This window comes from Festucalex cinctus, chromosome 13, assembly GCF_051991245.1.
Source record: "Festucalex cinctus isolate MCC-2025b chromosome 13, RoL_Fcin_1.0, whole genome shotgun sequence".
NCBI lineage: Eukaryota > Metazoa > Chordata > Actinopteri > Syngnathiformes > Syngnathidae > Festucalex > Festucalex cinctus.
Genome location: NC_135423.1, coordinates 24,834,082 through 24,855,440, shown reverse-complemented (window position 1 = coordinate 24,855,440; position 21,359 = coordinate 24,834,082). Strand labels below are relative to the sequence as shown.

The 21,359-nt window shown below is 43.6% G+C and overlaps 1 protein-coding gene and 1 long non-coding RNA gene across 7 annotated transcripts in view; one reads left to right on the top strand and one right to left on the bottom strand.

Moving 5' to 3' along the window:
• The window catches only part of LOC144032772 (unconventional myosin-Ic-like), a 121,067-nt gene that overhangs the window by 57,531 nt on the left and 42,177 nt on the right, over window positions 1-21,359 (top strand). For all 6 annotated transcript variants that reach the window (XM_077540185.1, XM_077540182.1, XM_077540186.1 and 3 more), the window contains 2 exons: window positions 5,694-5,809; window positions 10,115-10,313. In XM_077540185.1, coding sequence (XP_077396311.1) covers window positions 5,694-5,809; window positions 10,115-10,313 — 315 coding nt within the window. The remainder of the gene's footprint in view (window positions 1-5,693; window positions 5,810-10,114; window positions 10,314-21,359) is intronic.
• On the bottom strand, window positions 7,192-9,288 carry LOC144032773 (uncharacterized). Its single transcript, XR_013287789.1, has 2 exons — window positions 9,043-9,288; window positions 7,192-8,144 (listed from the first exon to the last, which is right to left on the bottom strand). It is a non-coding gene; the product is annotated as an uncharacterized LOC144032773 (long non-coding RNA).

Genomic DNA, 21,359 nt, shown 5'->3' with positions numbered 1-21,359 from the left:
CATCCTAGGTCGAAAATTTAATCTACCCAAATCTAAAATTCTTACATCCGCTCCTTACATTCCTAGAAGTGTCTGCTCTGTAGAAAGAAAGAAAAAAACAAACAAAAAAAATGTGCGTGTTGTGTTGTTTCTATTATTTGCGTGCTCAAAGTGAAGGAGACTTATGAGGGGGTGCGCTTGCATTGGAGTTCAATGTAGTTCAGGCGGGCGGGAGCGAACGTACGTGGGACGGTGCAAATGAGATGTTTGGTGAGATGTGACGCGCGCGGCTTGTTTTGCCGCGAGATACGACAACAGGAGGGGAGGAATTTGTTGTTGCTGTCTGCGGACATCCCGAGCTCAACATGTTAAGCTAACACTACGGGGACAAAAACAAACAAACGGGCAGGGTGGTGAACGACGAACTTGGCAGACCTGGGTTGGTATGTATTCACGTTTTTGTTTTTGTTACATATGTTGAACTGTGTACCAAAACAACAGACGACATCACTATTGATATTAGCCAAAGCATATTAGCACAGTGGTGGCCAGTTAATTGCGATGCTGAAACATTTTTTTCTGAGAGGACTTTTGCCTTAATGTACCCAATGAGCAAGCTGACGTAGGAACAACGTAGTTTCTACGTAATGGGTACACGTAGAAAAGACGTTACATTCGGGTTCAGATTGCAATATCAGATTAAGAAATTTCGTCGTCGTCATTTCAATGTAGATTAGTGACATATATAAAACGTCTATTCAAAGTTGAAATCGGGTTCAAAATAGGTCATGTTGACGTCCTTTTGGCACGTTATATAGACCAAAATTATATTTATATATAGGACTGTCTCAGAAAATTAGAACATTGTGATAAAGTCCATTATTTTCTATAACGCAATTAAATAAGCAAAAATGTCATACATTCTGGATTCATTACAAATCAACTGAAATATTGCAAGCCTTTTATTATTTTAATATTGATTATGGCTTTTTTTTTTTTCTTGGTCTGAGGAAATATTCTGAGATTTTGAGATAGGATATTTGAGTTTTCTTAAGCTGTAAGCCATAATCAATATTAAAACAATAAAAGGATTGCAATATTTCAGTTGATTTGTAATGAATTCGTAATGCATGGCATTTTTGCTTATTTAACTCTTTGACTGCCAAAAACGTTTAATAACGATTAGTAAAATCACGATGTATGCTGCCATAAACGTGAAATGACGTCATCTACGTTTTTTTTTTTTTTTCTTTTCTTAAATGGATGGAGCAACGTCTTAAGTGCAGCGCTGCCTGGTCAATGGGTTGTGGAATCAAAAACACCACCTAACTATAGCCAAAAGATGGCAGCATTGTGTTTCTTTTCAATGGGCTGTTGGTGTATGGAATTACAATGAAATGTGACGGAATCTGATGAATGTTCATAATCAGCGAAATGGCACTGTGGGGGTTGGTTTTTTGTTGTTTTTTTTCCTAACGTGTGGCAGTAAAAGAGTTAATTGCATTACAGAAAATATTGGACTTCATCACAATATTCAAATTTTCTGAGAAAGTCCTGTATGTTATATTTCTAATTTAAAATGACTAAAATAATGGTGTGAAATTGTGCATGAAATGCTCAAAGAAGAAATAAAAACATAATCCAGTTTGTTAAAATGGGTTTATTGTTTTAAAGCCATATGTGTCATGTGAGGCATGGTTGAGGACCCAAGTACAAGGAGGCACATGTGCTCAAAAAGTGGTTGTAAAAAAAGATAATCCAGGAACGAGGAGAACAAAAAATACCCAAAATAAGAGCAAACAACTACGAAGGAATAACTCAACTGAATAGCAGGAACAAAGGAACCATGACAGCGACACAAAGTGAACAAAAAAACCCAGCAGACTCTATACATACACTCACACTGATTGACGCAACAAGACACAGCTGGGTGAGGGCACTGATTGGTCGACACACGAGGCAGGGAAAACAGGTGGGCATAGTTTCGCATGACGAGACAAGAACATATCAAAAACTAACTAGACAAAAGAGAACATGAACACCCAAAATACAAACAAAAACCCAACCCCAGCGAACCATGACAATGTGTGTGCTTTGCAACGGCCATAGGATAGCTCGGTCCAGATGAATGGCACCGTGCCCTCCACTTCTTTGCCCTCCTCCTTCCACACTGCTTTAGCATACATCTGAGAAGGAGAACATATGAAGAGGTGAATAATTACTTTACCAATTTAGAAACATATAAACAGTGGCAACGAACAAGAAGTGGTGTCCGTGTGACAGCTCCGAGCAGCATAGCGCCTAGCCGACACGTTTGGGAAAAAAAAGAAAAAGAAAAGAAAAACGGAGCTCAGCAAGGTCCTCTGTCATTGCGAGTGTAGTGACAGATCACATCACAATACAGCATTGAAACGAAAAGTATAAATGTGGGTATAAGAAAACAAAAGGACAAACTTACCTTGAGCCGCTCAGCAGGACCACTTCCTGTCTGTTCCCGAATACACGTGCGCGAGTCTTCTTCTTCGTCTTCTTATTTCCAGCAGACTAGGCACGGCAAATGCATTGCTGCCCAACCCCCCACCCCCACCCCTTGCTGGTGAGCTGAGCTGTGTATATGCACCACACGCAAGATATAATGAATTTCCAACATATGCGTCGAAGTTTCGAGTCACAAAAAAACAAAAAAACAACAACACTAAAATACAAATTTGTGTATTTTTTTTATTAACTAAAAAAAAAAAACAAAAAACAAAAAGAAATAATGCAGCGTATATGATACTTTTTTTGGGGTGCATATGTACAAAGTACAAACATGGTGAGAATGGGACGTCATATCAACGTCCATATAAGGCCATAGTTACACGTCAAAAGTCAACCAATTTTGGCGGTCATATGGACCTAGAAATAAGGTCCACGACCGGCCGACGTGATACGGACATGATCTGGAGGTTCACTGGACGTTGGATGTTTATTGGGTAAGTAGAAGCAAAGCAAAGCCCCTATCGCCGGTGTGTGCGAATGTCAATGAAGCGGCCGCGTGCAGAGGTGTGAACACTGTACAACTCCGGCAATGAAACGCTAGCGAGGAAAGTTAATTAAAACTTGTTTTTTCATTTCCTTTATTTAACCAGGCAAGAAACTCATTGAAAGTAACAATCGCAAATACAAGAGTGATCTGATCACAGGCTTACAAAGCCCCTTTTAGCTATTTGTGTGAATGTGACATTGTTAATTAGGTGGCTCGGTACTCTGTGCACTACCGGGAAACATACATTGCAAGTTTACGTTCCCGACTTTCCGCCAAGATATTGCAGTTAGCTTGTCTGAACGGGGAGTGTGGACAATTATTTTTAGCGAGTCAGAACGGAAAGTGTGGACAGTCAATTTGTAAGAAAATGGGTAAATGCCAGTTCAACAAGAACTGACTCGAACTGACTCGTTGGATGAGGTAGCCGGCGCTAGGCACTCGGCTCGTTGCAAAGTTTGCAAGTTTACTTTGGGCGCGAATATGGTTGTATAGGCAAGGCAAGGCAAGTTTATTTGTATAGCACATTTCATACACAAGGCAACTCAATGTGCTTTACGCAAGGAAAGGCAACACAATAAGCATCAACAAACAGTAGTTAACATTGAGAGGAAGAAGATTAAATAAAAATAGGGTACAAAATTTACTAGAAAGAACATACAATGACAATATTAAAACATTATTCAGCAAACTTTAAAACATTTAGCATAAGGAAGTTTAAAATAATAAAAATAATAATAAAAAAAAACTTATTAAAGCTGTTTAAAATAGGTTGTATGTATGTATGTATGTATGTGATTGTTGTGTGCATTGTTTTGAGAACTGAAGTTCATCTCAGGTTGGTCATTGTCAATATTGTTTATTGCATTGTATATGTTGTATGCTTGGGCGGCACAGTGGTTGACTGGTTAGCACATCCGCCTCCCAGTTCTGAGGACCCGGATTCGAGTCCAGGCTCCGACCTTCCTGGGTGGAGTTTGCATGTTCTCCCCGTGCCCGCGTGGGTCTTCTCCGGGTACTCCGGTCTCCTCCCACATTCCAAAGACATGCATGGCGGGTTAATTGGGCGCTCCGAATTGTCCCTAGGTGTGCTTGTGAGTGTGGATGGTTGTATGTCTCTGTGCGCCCTGCAATTGGCTGGCAAACTGTCCAGGGTGTCCCCCGCCTACTGCCCAGAGCCAGCTGAGATAGGCTCCAGCACGCCCCGCGACCCTAGTGAGGAATAAGCGGTCAATAAAATGGATGGATGTTGTATGGTTTTAGTGCACTTCGACATGTTTGAAACCAATACAAGTTGACATGGTTTTGAGAATCAAATATGTGACCCCCCGGCCCCCAACCCCCCACCCACCTTTTTTTTTTTTTTTTTTTTTTTTTTTTTTTTTTTTTTTTTTAGGGGTCTTCGGTCGGTCGTGAAGTTGGTCTAAAAAAAATTTCAGAATGGTCTAAAAAAAAAAGTCTAAAAAAGGTCTAAAATTTCACTGAGTGATTCCTGCAAGAACCCTGAACCCCTTCCCCAATTCTTTTTCAATGGGTGCCACTTACACACAAACTTTCGCTATTAAGATTCTCTGCTTTGAATTACAAGTCCATAAAAAAAAAAATCATGAGGTATACAAGGTTATTGTATAGATTTATGTCAATAATAAAACCATTCTTACTTGTTTACAACTGCTGTAAAGCATTGACCTTTTATATATTTTTATCTTGTGTTATTTTCATAAGTCTTGGGACTTACTGGGCTAACATGGGACCTCAGAGATTGTATTTCGTGCCATGTCATGTGGAAATGTGTGGGAAGACAAAAAAAAAAGAAAAAAAAGAATCCATGGACGTTTGGATCATTGAATTTTGAGAAAAGAAAGTCTTTCAATCCTTGAAATATCAACTTCATAATATAATATAACTTGAAAGGACAAGACAAAATAAAAACAATAAGAAAGTGAAATAGGAATTGAATAAACTAAAATAATAGCAACTGAAAAAACAGTAAGAACAAATACTGACTGTTCCAGTATGTTTTGGCCTCTTGAGGGCAGTGTGGTGCCGTGCAGCCATTGGGGTACAAACTTAAAGTGAGTAAAGAAGAAAGTTGTGATTGAATTTTATTAAAATAACTATTTTTTCACACATTGTGAGGAATTTGTGCCTTTGCTTAGTGTTATCTCATCTGTGGGTTGTGTTCCCACAAGATTTGTGTGTGGATATTCATTATTTGAAGGAAAAACACTCCCAAAGTCAATGCTAACTTCCTGTTAGCATTTGCTAACTTCCTGTTAGTGCTAGGCTATCGATGTTTTAAAAACTAAGCATATTTCGTATTTAAATATACAGTGGATGTAATTCTTAACGTTGTGCATTTAGTTTTACACTTAACTCCAACTGCGGTGTCATTAAACAGCTTAAAGAATGCTTAGTGATAACAGAATAATCAGAAACATACGCTACACATTTGCTAGTGGCTAATGCTACGCAAGCAAAATGGTGCATTTGGGGTACTTTTACAGCGTCGGAAACGTCACTTTTCTTCGATAACGTTTTAAGGGGAAAATAATCGGCCATTTGGCCCAATTGGTCGATGTTTGAAGGCCAATAATCGGCCAATTAATCGGTCGGGCCCTAGTTTATATAGTGTACTTGAATATGTATTGAAACTTTATGTAAAATGTGACTGTATATTGTCTTATAGACTTACATTGGCTCGGTGCTGGTATCTGTTAACCCATATAAAGACCTGGAAATCTACACCAAGAACCACATGGAACGATACCGTGGGGTCAACTTCTATGAGGTCTCACCACACATGTAAGTTTTTTGCAAAGCTTATTAAAATCCATTCAAGAATGCAGGGTGTACTTGACTTCCCCGACATTCAGCATTTTGAAGTTGGAATCGGCGCTTGGCTTACCGCTTGCGTTACCACTACTTTTTAAAATAGGTCTGGTCATTATTATGATCCTCCAAAATGACATAACATTTGAACCTGCCATCCGAATATAGTCAGACTGTGAATATTGAGACATTAGCTCACTTAGTTAGTACTCTCACTTCCTGCTTAGAGTTTAGAAGATGCCATGCCACAAGTCAAAGTGTTTATTTGAAAAATTGCCACAGGAATGGTGAGGAAACTCACAGTAAATTCTCCCGAGACCATTAGGTGAGCCTACTAAACAAACATTTTCTTAATGGAGACTGAGGTGACATCACCAAATATATTCTCCCACTAGCTCACTCGCTTTTAGATGTGGTGTTTTTTTTTTACTTCATCACTTTAGTGCAAATGTTTGCTCCGCCTGAGTGAAAAGGGGAAAAAAATTGGCAAGTCGAGATGGAGATCCAGAGAGACAGGGTCAGGGAGGTGCGGAAAGAAATGTAAGCAAATGATACGACGAGAGGTTCCCCCATTGACAGGGAATTCCTCTGAACTGAACCTGAACCCCGGCGCACCACTTTCCACAATATTGTACATACAACCAGAAACAGTGTTGGCCAAGCTGATTTATATCATCTTTCAATTACTCAGGTGTCGAGGATGTGTCCAAACAGCCTGAAAAAACATATCAAAGCAGATAATGTATGAGCAAGACATTGCCAACTGATAGTGTAATTTAACTTGGACCACCATTAGACCACTCTGGACCTTATGCATCATGGTGACGATTTATGACACTGGTTTTCCAAGTTAACACGAACACATTTTCCCTCCCTTTAGTTAATTTTACTTTTTTTGCACTAAGGCAATTTGTCAATTTGTTTGTATTAAGATGAAAGAAGGATGAATTGTGTGATCTCTCTCTACTCTTAATATCACCCAAGTTTCTTTCTTTCTCTATTCCCCGGATAGCGCAAGATTTTACAGTACTGTATTTAAAGAAATAGTCTGGATTTGATAAGTTTTGAATCACACTAATCATAAAAAAAACTGGGATATTTTGAAATGGATTGTTCATTCATTCAACAATCATGGGCCTGTTGTGAGTTTTGCCGTTCAGTCCTTTGTTGGAGAACACCAAGTTGTGCAAAAAGAACTAGAGATCGACCGATATGCATTTTTCAGGGCCGATGCCGATTCCGATTATCGGTAGTCAAGGAGGCAGATAACCGATATTTGAAGCCGATATTCATTTGCAGTAAAAGTTAAAATGTTGGCACCAAATTTTTGAATAATGCAAACCTCAACACTTAACTTCATTTAAATGCCACAGAAGCATATGTTTATTAAACAGCAGCTTTTCAAAAATGTACATTTCTCTTTTCCTTTTTCGTTTGAAACAAAAGACATCAAGGCTCATCGGCATGTTTTATAAAGTTAAATGAAAAAACTAACTAATAAAGTGCTTTACAAAGTAAATATAAATGTTAAGTATTTTTCTTATGTTTGTTTAAAATAGAAAAACAAAAAAAAATGCAACACGTTTCTAGGGTTCAATGAAAATATTTTCACAAGTACATCATCCTGAAGTTTTTTAAAGTAAAAAAAAAAAAAAAAAGTGCAGGGAGTTGCCAGGGTCAGTAACATAGCATCTCTTATAAAGTAAACTGAAAGTGCAGGGAGTTCTCCATGTCAGCAGCATCTCTTGTAACAGAATTTTTTAATTAATATAGTACCCTGAAATTTTCGAAACTAGTGTTTCATTTCAACCTCTTTCACATCTTTGTTTATAAAAATTAAAACAAAAAGTGCAAAATGCTCCCAAAGTCCTCTTATAAAACCAACTAAAATTAAAATAAATAAAATAGCTCCCTGAAGTTTTCTGAAGTAAATAAAACATTTAAATAAAAATTGCACAGAAATGTGAGTCCAAAATCAATTAGTAGTCCCAATTGAGTAAGACCATATTGTGGTGCAAAAAGCAGAGTTGTTCAGCATGATCTCCAGTGAGACGGCTTCTCTTAGGCTCATAAATTGTAGCGACTTCACTAAAGCTTCATGTAAATCAGATTTCCGTTTTATCATTGCTGTATCATACAAGTCAGGGTGATGATTCCTTAGATGGGTCCACAAGTTTGATGTATTCTTGGTTTTCCCTGTTGTTGCTCCCATGCTGACACTTTCAGTGCATGTATTACACACTGCCTTCCCTGGTGTTGGCTGAGTGTAATGATCCCATACTGCACTTTTCCTTTTTTGTCCTTCCATCTGCAATAAGAAGTTGGAGGGGAATTAAATATGGGGACCACATGACATTACTTTCACAGTATTTGGGATGTTTGTAGTTTTATTATCTAAAAGTTACATTTTTATATTTTAACGTGATAGCAGGAACCCTGTTATTCAGAACTACGCTGTGGCATTACTTATTATTATTATTATTGTTATTATATATTACTACAGTAAAAAAAATAAAATAAATTGCCATATGAGAACTATTTATTCATCCCTGAACAACCATTCAGTTCATGTAGACCGTGTCATTATGATTATTGTTATTATAAGACAATATTGATAATCTAATGATCAAGTATAGAACAGCAATATCATGCTCCTCTCACAAGAGAACTGTCAAAGACAGCTGCAGGACACATTTCATCATGTAGTTTTCTGCCACTTGGGATGTCCCAATCAACGCAGAAAAAGGTAGAGTAAAATAACTTAAGTTTTAATAAAGTAATAATAACTTGGTTAAACAGAAATTGTTGCGGTGGACCGCTGCCAGTTTCTGCAGTTTCACGTGTTTTAAGCTTAGAGATGCGTGTATGCGCACACTATTCTCTCACCATCGCGTCAACGTGCTTCCCAGCAAAACACACGTTTCTTTCACTCTCCCTCTATCAGAGTGATCAATCGATGTTGAAAGAAACATTGTTTATGTAAGTGAAAATGCGTCTGATTATCTCCCCGAGTGGCTAAAGAATTAGCTTCTGGTTGTTGCTAAGCTAAACATGCTAAGTAAGTAGATTATCCTGGAAGGCTAGCGGGGATGCAATGCAGGGCAATGCAGCTTTATTCATACAGCGCATTTAATACACAACACAATTCACTGTGCTTATCTTGGTGAAAACTTAAGTTAGATAGAGTCTCTTCTCTTTTAACTTACCTTCGAAGCATGTGCCTCTCGTCCTGTCTCTCGTCCGTGGCTGCGTGTGTGTGAGTCCAGCTACTGTAGCTGACCATGTATGGCTGTCACTGATTGGTTCTGGCTCTTGGACGGCTAACCAATCAGATGCTGCTATGGGCGGAACAATGCTGGAGTAAAGACTCCACAACATACAGAGCTGCGCTCGGTTGCATTCGAAGCAAAGTGACAGTTTTAAATGGATCGCTTATATCGGCCGTCAGATTAATAAAAAAGGCAAATACCGATATGTGCCAATATGCCAAATATCGGCCCCGATTATCGGCCCGAACGATTATCGGTCGATCTCTAAAAAGAACTGAAATGTTCAACAGCTGGACATCAAAAGTTTAGATAAGGTCAAGTGCATTATTATTGTCATTATTATTAAATGGACCTGTAAATTTCACCTGGAAGATCAATATTCCTAACTTTTTTGTGTTTAGTGTATTGTCTTTTAGACGAGGGATAATTCATCTGATCAATTATTTGATTACTCATTATTTTTTAGACCACAGTTCCCCCATCCAAATTGTCTATATTAATTTTTGGTGGCAAAAAAAAAGAAAGAAAAAAAAAAGTCTCTCTACTTATTTTTATTCACCGGTAATCATTTTTTGAAACAATAACTCACTTCCATGTACTGTGTAACAAACTAACAAAAAAGAGACTGAACGATAGTTGAGTCCACCACCTGTTAACCCAACACAACCTATAGCTTAATCATCCTTGTAGAGAAATATCATAGTTTATAATAATAATAATAATAATAATAATAATAGTTTAAGAGAATTCAGTAAATGTAAACAGATGAAACAATACTGAGTTATGGATTTGTTGTCAGCTTGTAGCAACTATTTTTTTAAAGATGTAATTAATCAACACTCAATTCTGAAAAATTGTCAAAATTATCACCAATCAATAGTGGACCAAACATCTTTTCTGTCTAACCATGCCCAATTTGTATATGCTAACAGTGAAAATGCCAAATAATTTCAGTTGTCTGTCAATGATAAGTCCTTGAGACGTCTCATCTTTTCCTCCACTTGTCTAGCTATGCAGTGGCAGACAACTCGTACCGTTCTATGAGGACCGAGAGGAAAGACCAGTGCATCCTAATCTCTGGCGAAAGCGGAGCTGGAAAGACGGAAGCATCGAAGAAGATCCTGCAATACTACGCTGTGACCTGTCCAGCCAGTGAACAAGTGCAGACCATCAAAGACCGCCTTCTGCAGTCCAACCCAGTGCTCGAGGTGGGATGCTAACCGATGCTAACCGAACAGACTGAACATGAAATATCGGGTTGTCTCTGTTTTTTGTTTTGTTTTTTGTTTTACGGGGGAACTACACAGGGATTGCTTCGAACAGAGAATAAGAGGTGGTCCTTCACTACTGACAGAACAAAAAGTTTGCTGTTTGACCAGCAGTTTTGTTATTACTTTGGCTGCTAAATGCTATATTGGTTGACCGTTCAATAGCTGTTAATATAATACACTCACCAGATATGGCAAGTTCTTTCCTCCCCATACGTCAAGCCTTTTTTTTTTTTTTTTTTTTTAAATCTTAGACAATAGAAAAAAAAATCTAAAAAAAAAAATATTCAGGGATCTCCCAAGGTTATCAGTACGTCTTAAAAAGTTAAATGGAAACTTGACTCATTAAACAATTTTTAGCAGTGAAAAAGTTCATATTTTGTTCAGAATTAATTGAACTTCATTATTTTTCATGTACAATTAATACCCTTTAAAAAAACATTTTTTTTCCCTGTTGCTGTCAACTGATGATGACATCACCTGTGCTGAGGAAGTAGGTAACGACCAATCATGGCTCACGTGTTTTCTGGGGTTGGTCAGCAAACTGAGCTATGATTGGTCGTTATCTACTTCCTCAGCACAGGTAATGTCATCTTCAGTCGACAGCAGTAGAAAATTTCAATATTTTTTTTTCCAAAAAGGTAAAAATACCTGAAATCTTCAACTTTCATATTTCTTTCACTCTTTTTATTATTATTATTATTATTATTATTGTTGTTATTATTATTATTATTATTTTTTTTTATTTATTTTTTTTACTCTTACAAAATAGACTTCATTTTAAATTTCTAAAAAAAAAAAAAAAAAATGTTCATGGAGCTCCCAAGGTTATCAGTACATCTTAAAAAGTTAAATGGAAACTTAAACAAATAAATACCATAGCTCTCTATGGTTTTCTACAGTAAATATTTTTCCCAAAATTTAAAAATACCTGAAATCTTAACATAACTCTCTTTTATTTTTAATGTCGAACGAAAATAAAAAGTTCAGAAGGTTACCAGGGTCAGCAGCATCTCTTATGAAGTTAACTGAAAATTTAAATAAATAGTTCCCTGAGATTAAAATAGTTTTATATTTATCTTTTATCGGCCATCGGATTTTTTTTAAAAGCTGATACCGATATTTGTCAAAATGCCTAAGATCTATCACTAAACCGTATCGCCCAACACAACTAGAAACGCTCAGTTTTTTTTTCGTTTTTTTTTCCGTTTTTTAAATAAGATTTGTTTTTGCACCACACTGACAGTGAGCTTGGTAAAACATTGTACTTGTGTCGGACCTTCTTTTGCTGTTGTTGTTGCATGTTTAAAAAGCGACTTTAACATGAGCTCTGTGTGTTGAGTTGACAAATTGTTTTGACTTTTTTTTTTTTTTTTTTTTTGTTAATGTGTGTGTGATGTGTTTGTGAGATAATTGTAGCTCTTTATTGATGTTGGAATGTCATGTCCAGGTGCTCTCCAGATGTGTGTGTTTGCTTTAGCTTGTAATTTGTTGTCCAAAACACTGCAAGGACCTTGTAGTTTGATTTTCCTTCTTTATGGTACTTTTGCCTTTTATGTTGTATTTTCTCTGCGATTGGCTGGCAACCAGTCTAGGGTGTCCCCCGCCTACTGCCCAGAGCCAGCTGAGATAGGCGCCAGCACCCCCCGCGACTCTTGTGTAGCGATAATTGGGTCGTCTTTTGGACGAATTAATAATCTGGACGTTACAGAGGTAAATTGTATTTACCTCAATAACCTCTGGGGCACCACGTTTGTTTTGCTTCGTATTAACAGGAGCAAACAACGACCAAAATCCTTCTTTTATCAGTCATTGATAATCTAAAGTCGCCACACTCGATATTCAGTGGTTCGTTGTACTAACAAAAGAATAATAATCCACTCGGAAACACAGATGACTTAGGCGGAATAAAGTTTATAAAACATGCATTTATTCACGATTGCTACACTACAGAATCAAAATACTGCCTATCTAACTATTCTACCGTCAGAAGAAAAGAAATAAAATAAAGCGAATGAAAATAAGGAAGGAATGCGAATGAATAAAGAAACAGGGAAAAGAGAAAATTTGACCTGCCAGATTTGTGATGTTTCAAACGTAAGTGGCACACAGTGGATACGCCGAGGTAGAAATCAAGCGCACTTACGAGCCCTGGAGTTGCGTAGCAACGAACAGAAGTGGCGGCCTTTTTGACAAGGGGGAAAAAAAGAGTCAATGTTCGTTGAAAAATGCAAGGAAAAAAAAAGGTTTATTCCACAGGTTAGCGAGGGAGCCGCGCCAGGGGCCTGACGTAGTTGCGCGGCTCGTCCCTTGATTGGTTGGTGATCCGGCGAGGTTGATCCTCGCCGAGGTTGGTTCTGCTGGGCAGCTGTCCGAGCTCAGGTGTTGCAGCTCGGTCAGTACGCGCCTGCGTACGGGGAAGGCCAGCCGTTGGAGGTGCGTTGGCACTGCGGCGGAGCGCCACCGAGTAGCAGGTGCGGTGCGCGGCTTAGGTGCACAACCTTGAGTCCGGCGGTGCGTTGCAAGTGTACCCGGGACCGAGAAGGTCGGGCGGGTGAGCACCGATAGTGGAACAAAAAAACAAAAAAAACGAAAGAGTCTTTAGTCAGCGTTGCAGTTTGCACTTGCTTTGGCGTGGCGTGGCGCGAGGATCCGATCTCGTTAACGGATCCTGCCAGGAAAGAAAAAGCCACGTGGTTTGCAAGTTTCTTAGACAAAGGGTTCGAGCAGCCTGGCTGGCCCACTTGCAAGTCGGGCCAGAGTTTTTGGAAGAGGCTTGTGAGAGCCGGAACAGGCAAGAGAGCAGGAGGGCAAAAAAAAGAAGAGAGCGGGCAGTGGTCTGCTCGTGTTTTTATAGTCTCTGGGTGGGGCGAGCAGGTGAAGGCACACCCTTCTGTTCGCTCGCGCAGACTCTCAGAGGAAAATTATTAAAAAGATTAATAATTTGGCATTAAATTTGGTCAGTCTGGCAAATCAGTTTTCCCACACAACCCGTTTAACACACATTGTAATTAATGCATCATAAACTAACTTGTGAGGTAACTTCTACTTGTCTAATCTGACTGAACTGAGAGACATTGATTATCTTTCATTCTTTATGGAGTACACATGAAATAGGATGTTCATACACACAAAGATATAACATGAATCATTCGTAGTTCAGTTGTCTGTCAAGAATTATCATGATATAAATGTGTAAAATGCGGTTACTTATGTGAATTGTCACTAAGGATAGTTCCAAGTTTCGCCACTTGGAGGTGTTGTTGCTCCATCTAGACGTTCCGGGAAGGGCGAGGCGCCAGAGTATCCTTTTGTGATTGATAAGAAGTCATGAACATTCCTTTGATCGGTCATTTGTGTATTCCAAACCATTGGAGCCATTTGTTCGGGCTCCGAGCAGACTGCTTGAAATACACTCCTTCGGCAGACGCATGAATTCCTTTGTCACCTGGTCAGCGGCTTCAAAAGAGTTTTGTTGGTGGCAAGGACCACCTGTAGAGCTGACCAGGCTGGATCCTGTCTGGGCATTGGCATATTCATGCACTGCAGAGAATTTGCTTCAGGAGAAGCAAACTTAAAAAAAAAAATTAGAGGGTGAAATGGACCTAGGCAATAGTTGTTACAGACCCCCCTTCGTCAAGCGGGATGAATCTTCAGGATGTCCAGGTTGGCGGGTCCAGATGATGCGTGGCCAGGGTCCAGGCCACGGTCAGCCGGCCGGAGTCCCACTCACGCTCTGCTGCAACACTGAAGACATACCACTGGTGCCACTTTTCCCTAACCTCTGCCTGGTTATGTGTGTGCAGGGTACGTCTGTGTGTTTTCAATGTGTCTCTATGTGTATTCAGTTAACAGTGTGTCTAACTTGGTACTGTGTCAGCTAACTGAGGGACTCGGGTCCCAAAACAGGCGCGGGCCTGGGAAAGACGCAAGACGCGAAATTCCAAACAAAAGAAAAGGAAGAAAACTTTTCCTAAGGCTATAAGGCTAGTATCATATTATGAGTAACTAGGGGAAACGAACAGCAAATTAAAGAAAAGAGAGAGAGAACGAGAAAAGAGGCTGTCGCCTTCTAAAACTCAAAAACCCGGGACTATACTCAGGCCATAACTCTCTTATAAAGACGGGGAGGTTGTCTCAGGCACCTGCGTGTCGGTGCAAATCTCCACCCCTGGGGGTGTTCGTCAAAAAAAAAAAAAAGTCTTAGGTCGGTTAGCGCGACACTATCGTTGCTAGGTACTTAGCTATCGCGTCTTCCTATGGTGTAATTAAACACCCCAAAAGTCGTGCGTTATCCAAGAATAACTGAAGGGAAAAGGGAAAGAAAGGGAGGAGGGGAGAAAAGGGAGCAAAAGGAAGGAAAAAAAAAAAATCAGAGTATCCTTGGCAGTCGCGCTAGACTAAGGGAAGGAAGGCAAAGGGGCTTAGTTAGATTAGCTAGACTCACTAACGCTTTAAAAAGAGTACTCTGACCTGCTTTTGAAGGCCTTAAGTACGGGGGAGCTTTTTATGGCTAGCAAAAACTGATTTCACGCAGCATACCATTCATAAGTATCATAACACCTTGAGTGTACATAATCTTTTGAATTTGAGTTGCAAATCATTTTGTAGTTGTCTAGTCTAGTTCTGCATAATGCTATCGGTGTTACAGCTAGGACCGTATCCTTAAGTGTTGCACCAAGCGTCTGCAAATAAGTAGCAAAACACAGTATGCTAACCTCTCGCAATCAACAAAGAAAAGGGGATTAGCGTCGCTCGGTATGGTATCACTGAGGGGTTCGGTAGGTGCAGCGGGGTGTTGACCCCCCTTTTGCACGTGTGATACTTTCAAACATCGTAGTCAGCGAGGTCGGTCGGCGGAATTTGGCGCGTCTGTCGAGGGTGGCGGTTGGGTCGCTGACTCGGAGTCGGCTGGTGACCCCCCTTTGTCAGTTCCGCACGTATGCTGGTCCTGAGATTCGCTCGATCGCGTTCTCAGACGTTCAAACCCGCAGTGACTTTTGATCTGGTTTCGGTGGACCCATCTCAGTTGGTCCCCCTGACGTCCTTTATTCATCCTAATTTGATAGGCGACGGGTGACAGTTTGTCGACGATTTCATGTGGTCCTGACCACCGGGGAAGAAATTTTCGGGCGATGCCCCTCTGGGCACGCGGAGTATTAGCATTTGGTTGCGCGAACAAGTAATACCATACTCGATCACCTATTTCAAACTCGGTTTGTGAGGCTTTCCTATCGTAGTAGGTTTTCTGACCTTCTGCACTTTGCTTAAGCCGTTGTTGGGCAAATGCAAACGTGGCTCGGAGGTGGGCTTGCAAGTCCTCCACGTACTGGGAGGCCGTGTATGCCGTGGCTAGGTTTGTTTCGCCTGGCTGGTACATCAGGTGCAGGGGGAGCGTCATTCGCCGTCCGGTCATCATTTCAAAAGGGGCCACCCCTGTGGATTCGTGAGGGGTGGCTCGAATTGCCATGAGGATCAGTGGGAGTCGGGTGTCCCAGTCCCGATGGTTGGAAACAACAAACTTTTTCAGCAAATTTACCACGGTGCGATTAGTCCGCTCCACCTGTCCTGATGACTGCGGGTGATGGCTAATATGCAACTGGGCCTTGATTCCGAGCATTTGCCAAAGTTGTTGCATCACCTCGGCTGTGAAGTGGGTTCCCCTGTCTGAGTTAACCCGTGAGGGCAACCCAAAACGGGAGAACACGTGGTTCATCAGCAGGCATGCAGTGGTGTGTGCGGTGTCGTTTGGAGCAGGCAGGCATTCTACCCACTTGGTGAACGCGCAAACTACTGTAAGAAAGTATTTGTTCCCTCTCAGAGATCTGACCAGTGGTCCCACCCAATCAATTTGGAGATCAGACCATGGGAAGTTGACTCCTTTCTGTTGGAGTGGTGCTCGGTGACTCGGGTTTGCTGGCTGAAACTGGCAGCAAACCAGGCATCCTTTGATGTAGGTTGCTACATCATTATGCATGCGCGGCCAGTATGCCACCTGTTGTAGTGCGGTGACAGTGGCCTTGAATCCGCGGTGGCCTGCATAAGGCGCGTCGTGGGCGTATGTTAGCAAGACCCCCCTTTGGCTCCGTGGAACCACCAACCGCAGGGCAGGCGGAGACGCGGAGTCATAAACCAGAAGGCCTTTAACGAGACGCAGCCTTTGCAGCACGGAGAGCAAGTCTTTGAGGTCGCTGTCGTCACTCAACGCGTCAGGCGACACGGGGTTGGCGACAGGATCAGAAAGGTGCTGAATTATTTTGAAAAGCGCGGGGTCGCCGGCCTGTTGGGCGACCAAGTCGGAGGTTCGGACGGGCGGTACGCACGCCACGGGCCCCGTAGGGGTCCGTGTGGGGGCGTCGCGAGACTCAGCGGCGGCCGCAGCGCGGCGGCGCGTGAGAACGTGGACCTCCAGGGTGGGCTGGGTGGGCAGCCAAGCTGTATCAAATGTCCAAGGAGTCCCGTTGAGGGCCCCTTGTTTGGCTAACGTGTCCGTTAGGTCGTTAAAATGTTTGTCAGGTCCTGGGACTTTTGAGTGTCCCCGGACCTTTTTCCAATAGACATGCATATCATTGGAGGAAACCAAATGGTCGCATGTCAAAATGAGGTCGCGGTGTTTAACGGGTTTCTTCGCTGACGTAAGGAAACCATTTCGACGCCACACCGGTAGATGACAGGTGAAGGCGAGGCGGGCATAGTTTGAGTCAGTGCAGATAACCAGCACCGTGACACCGTGTTCAACTGCTAATTTGAGTGTAATCAGGATGCCAGCGATTTCCGCATATTGAGAAGAGTGGGGGCCCAATTGGAATAGCAGTGGTTTGCACGGTGTGTCGTCGACCCAAGCGATGCCCACCCCAGCCTGCAGCTGGGTTTGGTGGTGGTAAGAGCAGCCATCCACGTAAGCTGTAGGCATGTCTTTGCAGACATGTTCCTCAAAATAGCGGTGACGCGTGAATTCCGGCATCGGTGCCACGGCGACGTCTGTCGGCGGGGTCGGGGAAGTTGACACACAGTTCTGGCAAATCGCTAGATCGGTACCCAGCGGTAACTTTGCGTTTTTCGCGTACCGGACTCGAACATCGTAACTTTGTAACGCCATAAGCCAGCCGGCAATGCGCGCGTTCGTTACGACACCGTCTCGAATGCGTTGGTTGTTAAGAAAAGTAACCGGATGATGGTTAGTATCAATCGTTACTTTTTGACATCCAATGTAGTTTGAGAAATGTTTGATTGCCCATACTGTGGAAAGCAGGGCTTTTTCGCAGTCGGAGTATTTCAACTCAGGGCCGTTCAACGTTTTACTGGCGTACGCCACGACGCGTTTATCCTGGTCGTACATTTGGTATAGACCCGCACTCAAACAATGGTCGGAGAATCCTGCTTCCAAGAAAAATTCCTTGTTGCTATCGGGGTACGCGAGACAGGGAGCGGAGCCCAGCTTTTGTTTTAGCATATTCATCGCGTTGTTTTGTTCGTCACCCCAATCGAAGGGCGTGTCTTTCTTCAGCAGGTTAGTAAGAGGGCGTGCTATGTCAGCAAAGTGTTCAATGAACTGGCGCGAATAGTTGCACACGCCAAGGAAGCTGCGCAATTTTGACACATCGGTGGGGGTTTTGATGTCAAGAAGGCCTTGAATACGGCTGGATTGTGGTTCAATCCCGTTCGGCCCAACCAAGATCCCCACGTAGTTGACCTTCGTGCGACACCACTGACCTTTCAGGAGGGACAGTTTGGCACCTGCAGAAGACAGCTGTCCAAGAACGTGGTCGATTTCCATCAAATGGTCATCCAAAGAGGAGCTCCTCATCATAATGTCATCGACATAAATGAGGTTGCCCCTGGCGGCGGCATCAGGGCACGCCTTGTTGAGGAAGATGTTAAATTCGGCTGGCGAGTTGGCGTAGCCGAATGGACACCGGTTGAAAGTGTACTGTTTGTTGCCAAAGGTGAATGCCAACTTGTATTGATCCCTGGGATCTACTGGGATCGTCCAGAACCCCGAAGCCACATCGATGGTGGTGAAGAATTTGGCATCTCGAACCTTGGGAAGTTCCTGTTCAAGTTGTGTCATGGGCCATCGCGAAAGAGGAACCTGTTGGTTCAGTTTGCGATAGTCAATGGTTGGTCTCCATGTACCGTTTGGCTTCAAGACTGGCCACAATGGAGCCGAATAGGTGCTGTTACAGGGGCGAATGATGCCCTTTTCCAGCATGGCGTCGATAGTCTTCTGTACTGGTTCGTAAGAAGCTATCGGAATCTTGTACTGGCGCACGAAAGTTGGAGGAGCGCCGGGCTGAGTCGGGATGCGGACTACGTGTAGTGCCGTCAACCCGCAATCCAAGGAGTCCTTGGCAAAAGACGGTGTGTATTTCATTAACACGGTGCGCAAACGTTCGCGGTCCTGTTCGGACCGGAGCGCGTCGGCGCGGTGCAGAACTTCTTGGAGGTGCTCCTCGAACTCTGGGTACGGTTGAAGGTCCCCATTTGGAGTCGTGGTTGGTTGAGGTTTCTCTGGGTTTCCAGAGGGAATGCTCGAGGGCGTTGGAGGCAACGCGCTCAAGGCATAAATCACCAGTTGTTGGTCTGTCCCCAGGTCCACCCGGACGATGTCTTCATCGTTGGTGGGACCGGCAGGGTTGACCGTAACAAGCTGAGATGGCCTGGTGAGTCTTCGGCCACCGGTGTCTTCAGTCAAGAACAAGTCCGATGGGATGTGTCCAACCACAGGCACCGTTAGAGTGAAGTCGTGGAAGTCGGAACGGATGAGCAGGCCCAGACGGGTCGCTTTTGGTATGCGAACGTCGTACGAAAGGGGGTTGTGAACCAAGATCAGAGTGGTGAGAGAGGCGTCCACGATGGGCGTGGCCTCCAAGAGTGACGACAGGTTCATGAACTCCGAAGAAGGTTGGAAGAAAGCGGAGCGAGCATTCAAGACCTGGTTAGCTCGTGTCACCAAGCGAACCGGAATGTTGATCGTGGTCGCCGGAGCGATCACTTCATCCTCATTTAAGACTTCGCAAGCATCTGGGACGGTCTGTCCGGACTTCATGTTTGGAAGACTGGGAACACAAGCTAGAGGTTCCGAGTTGGTGAGGGACCACAGCACGTTGTTGATGGTGTCCACCTGGACGGCAAGACGAACAAGCAAATCTGCACCCACGAAAAGGGTGTGAGGCGCATCCGGGACAACCAAGAAGTAGTGGGTCAGTGAGTGCTGCTTCCACTGAAGGTTTAAGGCGCACACGCCCACTGCAGTTATTGTAAGAGGAGGTTCCGTGTTCAACGGAAACCGGCAAGACTTGGAGAGGAAAAGAATGTTCGGGTCGAGATCTCGCAAGTTGTCAGCGAATGCTGCAGAAATGGCTGATTTGTCAGCCCACAAGGCGAGGACGGCGTCAAGAACAGGTGCACCTTGCACGTGGACACCTCCGATGATGCGTGGGGCGTACCCTGCATCAGGTGGGGGTGGGTCAAGGTCACAAAGAAAGGTGTCGTGGCTTCTCAGCCGGTCCTTTGTCGGGGACGCGAGGGGTCCTGCCTTGGACTGTGTCGTGTCCCAGCTTTCTGTGGGGGCGTCTGCTTCCCCGTGGGGTGGCTGCGCCCGAGTCACAGTGCAGAGCTGAGCCTGGTCAGGGCCCGAAGGAAATGTCGGCAGGGCCTGCCGCACCTGGGCCCAAATCTGGAGTCTCTGGTAGTCTATGATGGGTTGGAAGCGGAACAACAGGTCTTGGCCAATAAGAAGGGGGACTGACTCAATGGGTCCCACATAGACTGGATGAATGAATTCCATGGGGCCAATGGACCAGTGTACCATCGCGACAGATTCCAGCTTTGTGTTAGTAGGTGAGAAAGCGCTAACGGTGAGTGGGCACCGCCGTAGGCGGAGCGGTCGACTGTTAGCTTGTGACGCGGCGCGGAGTTGTTCGAACACCGTGTTGGACATCACCGTGATGTCCGCGGCGGGATCTACAAGGGCTTCGTAGGTTAGAGCTCGCTCCAGGGTGACGCTCAGATAGAATTTACGAGCCATCCCCCTGGTGGTGAGGTCACCTAAAAGCTGTTGGAACGGTCTCACGTCATCGGTTGATCGCGATACATGCGGGTCTGCTGTATTTGGATCAGCCTGCAGTACCAATATTGTTGAGTCAGAAGGCAGTTTAGTAGGTGTCTGAGTGTCGGCTACTGGAGGCCCCTCTGGTGACCTCTGCTGGTGGGTCACTTCAGTGGGCATCCGGCCGTCGGTTAGTCATAAAGGCGGGTCTTTTGACGAGTCTTTTGACAATTTCAGGAGTGCCTTCAATATGCCGCTGGCAACTGCGTGGTGGTCAGTCTCGGAGTCGGCTTGGCGGTTCCGGGACTCGCGGCAGGAATCGGTTGCTGGCGCGCGTTCGACTTTATCACGTTTTGGATGATAGCGCGAATCGGGCTTTCCTTTAGCAACTTTGGAGCGCCGGCGGTCGTCAGCTTGCTTTTCTCCGTCCGCTTTCTCGTCACGCGAGTAGTCGGTTTTGGAGCGCGGTTTCCGGTTTCGCGGGGCGCGGGACTGTTTTGACTTTTTGGATTTAGTCTGGTCTTCCCTCGGAGCAAAGGAGCAAGCTCCCTCCAGCTCTGAAGGAGGACCCACGTCCACTTTATAAATTCCTGCGTCGCCTGCCTTGGGGGCGGATAATTTTAGCTTTGCATAGCCCCTAGCTGCTAAGTCACGTAGCTGCGAGCTATTCAGTGTCTCAGGACACAAAGCCAGTCCCAAGTAGTGGTTAAGGTTTTGTTGGAGGTTTCGGACAAACAATGTTTTAAAACCAGGATCTTCCTCCATGTTGGGCTCGTTACGAGTCCCAAAGTAGGCATCGCGAAGACGACTATAGAAAGCCTGAGGAGACTCCTGCTTTCCCTGTTTGACGAACATGGCAACTTCCATGCCCGACAACCCAGGAGAACCGTCAAACTCGCGTGAGATGGCTTGGTGCAGTGCCAAAGGGTCAGACA